The sequence below is a fragment of the Fibroporia radiculosa genome (assembly GCF_000313525.1).
Source record: "Fibroporia radiculosa TFFH 294 genomic supercontigs, scaffold12898, whole genome shotgun sequence".
Taxonomy (NCBI): Eukaryota; Fungi; Basidiomycota; class Agaricomycetes; order Polyporales; family Fibroporiaceae; genus Fibroporia; species Fibroporia radiculosa.
This window is the reverse complement of record NW_012132978.1, coordinates 1-1,270: the sequence shown is the minus strand read 5'-3', so window position 1 is coordinate 1,270 and position 1,270 is coordinate 1. Positions and strand designations below refer to the sequence as shown.

Here is a 1,270-nt window from a genome sequence, read left to right as displayed (position 1 = left end):
TCATTCTTGTAGGTGCCCAGGTTCATCGGTGGGACAGGGAAGTTGTCCAGGTTGGATGTCGGTGGTGGTGCAGAATTTATGATGAGGATGCAGGAGGCCACAATAGGAGCACAACCAATGCCAACACTCACTTTGAAGGTGACCATTGATCTTGCATTTGGTACAGAAGCAGAGGTGATGGGGCATGGTGCCAGAGAGAGGAGTGATGATAGAGAATTTGTGTTGTTCAAGACATTCCTCCAGGTTGGCAGCTCTAAGCTGGGTTCGACACTGGTCCATTTCTCCTTGTGTGCAAATGAGTTCTGTCCCTATGGATCATCTTGTGGCAAGTAGGAGGTCTATCTTGGCATCAACAGCCCTGAAGCAATCGACTTCATCAGCCATGCCAGGGTCCTTGATGTCCTGCAGCGATGCCCAAAGGCTTTCCAACAGATTATCATCTCGTGTCAGCAAGTACTCCCAAGTGTCCTCCTCCCATTCCTTGTCCAAAGAGTTCCAATTTTCTACAGGTTCTGCGGTATGAAGTACATCTGCTGCAGTTGTCGAGACCCATCGTAATCCAAACACAGGATTGCCATCAATGGGGACGCCCATAGGAGGCCAAGTGACGGTGGTAGTGTAGGCTCCAGGAAAGTAGGGTAATACGTGTTCCAAGGGGTTGACATCCTGAACTGGGGTAGAGGTGTTGAAGGGAATGGATTGCCAGTATCGGGTGACATCATTGGAGGGTCGCTGGATTATGTTGTCACTGTAGACTACAAACTCCTGGGGGTCACTGCTATGCACTTCTGACGTGGTAACATACTTGCTGATGTCAGCTAATAGCTGTAGATTGGGAGCATGGTTGAAGCTACCATTGTCAGAGACATCAGAGGTGAGAGGTGGCATACTGGGGGAATTAGTAGATGCAGCAAGGGGACTGTCAGGGTTTGGAGAAGATGATATATTCATAGGCGATGAGGATGGGAAAACCTGTGCAGAGGCAACGTGGTAAGATCTGGTGGACGCTTCTGAGGTGTGAGGGACTTCCAGGGGTCCAGGGAACTGGTGCAAGACTACTGCATCACTATTGGATGTGTTACAGCTTGAAGGAGGGGTTTCTTTTCTTTTCTTTTCTTTTCTTTTCCTCAGTATTCGCCATTGACCCTGTAGCTGTATGACTGATCCCATCACTTGATATGTTTCACCTACATTAGTGTTTCATATCTATTGTGTTTCACCTACATCATGATTTACTTACATCACATTTCATCTCTATCATGTTTCATCT

At 47.6% G+C, this 1,270-nt stretch overlaps 1 protein-coding gene across 1 annotated transcript; it reads right to left on the bottom strand.

Moving 5' to 3' along the window:
• Positions 1–315: 315 nt before the first annotated feature.
• On the bottom strand, positions 316–951 carry FIBRA_09179 (uncharacterized protein; the record flags this gene model as incomplete). Its single annotated transcript, XM_012321502.1, has 1 exon — positions 316–951. The coding sequence occupies one exon, from the start codon at positions 949–951 to the stop codon at positions 316–318; it is 636 nt and encodes a 211-aa protein (XP_012176892.1).
• Positions 952–1,270: the final 319 nt, after the last annotated feature.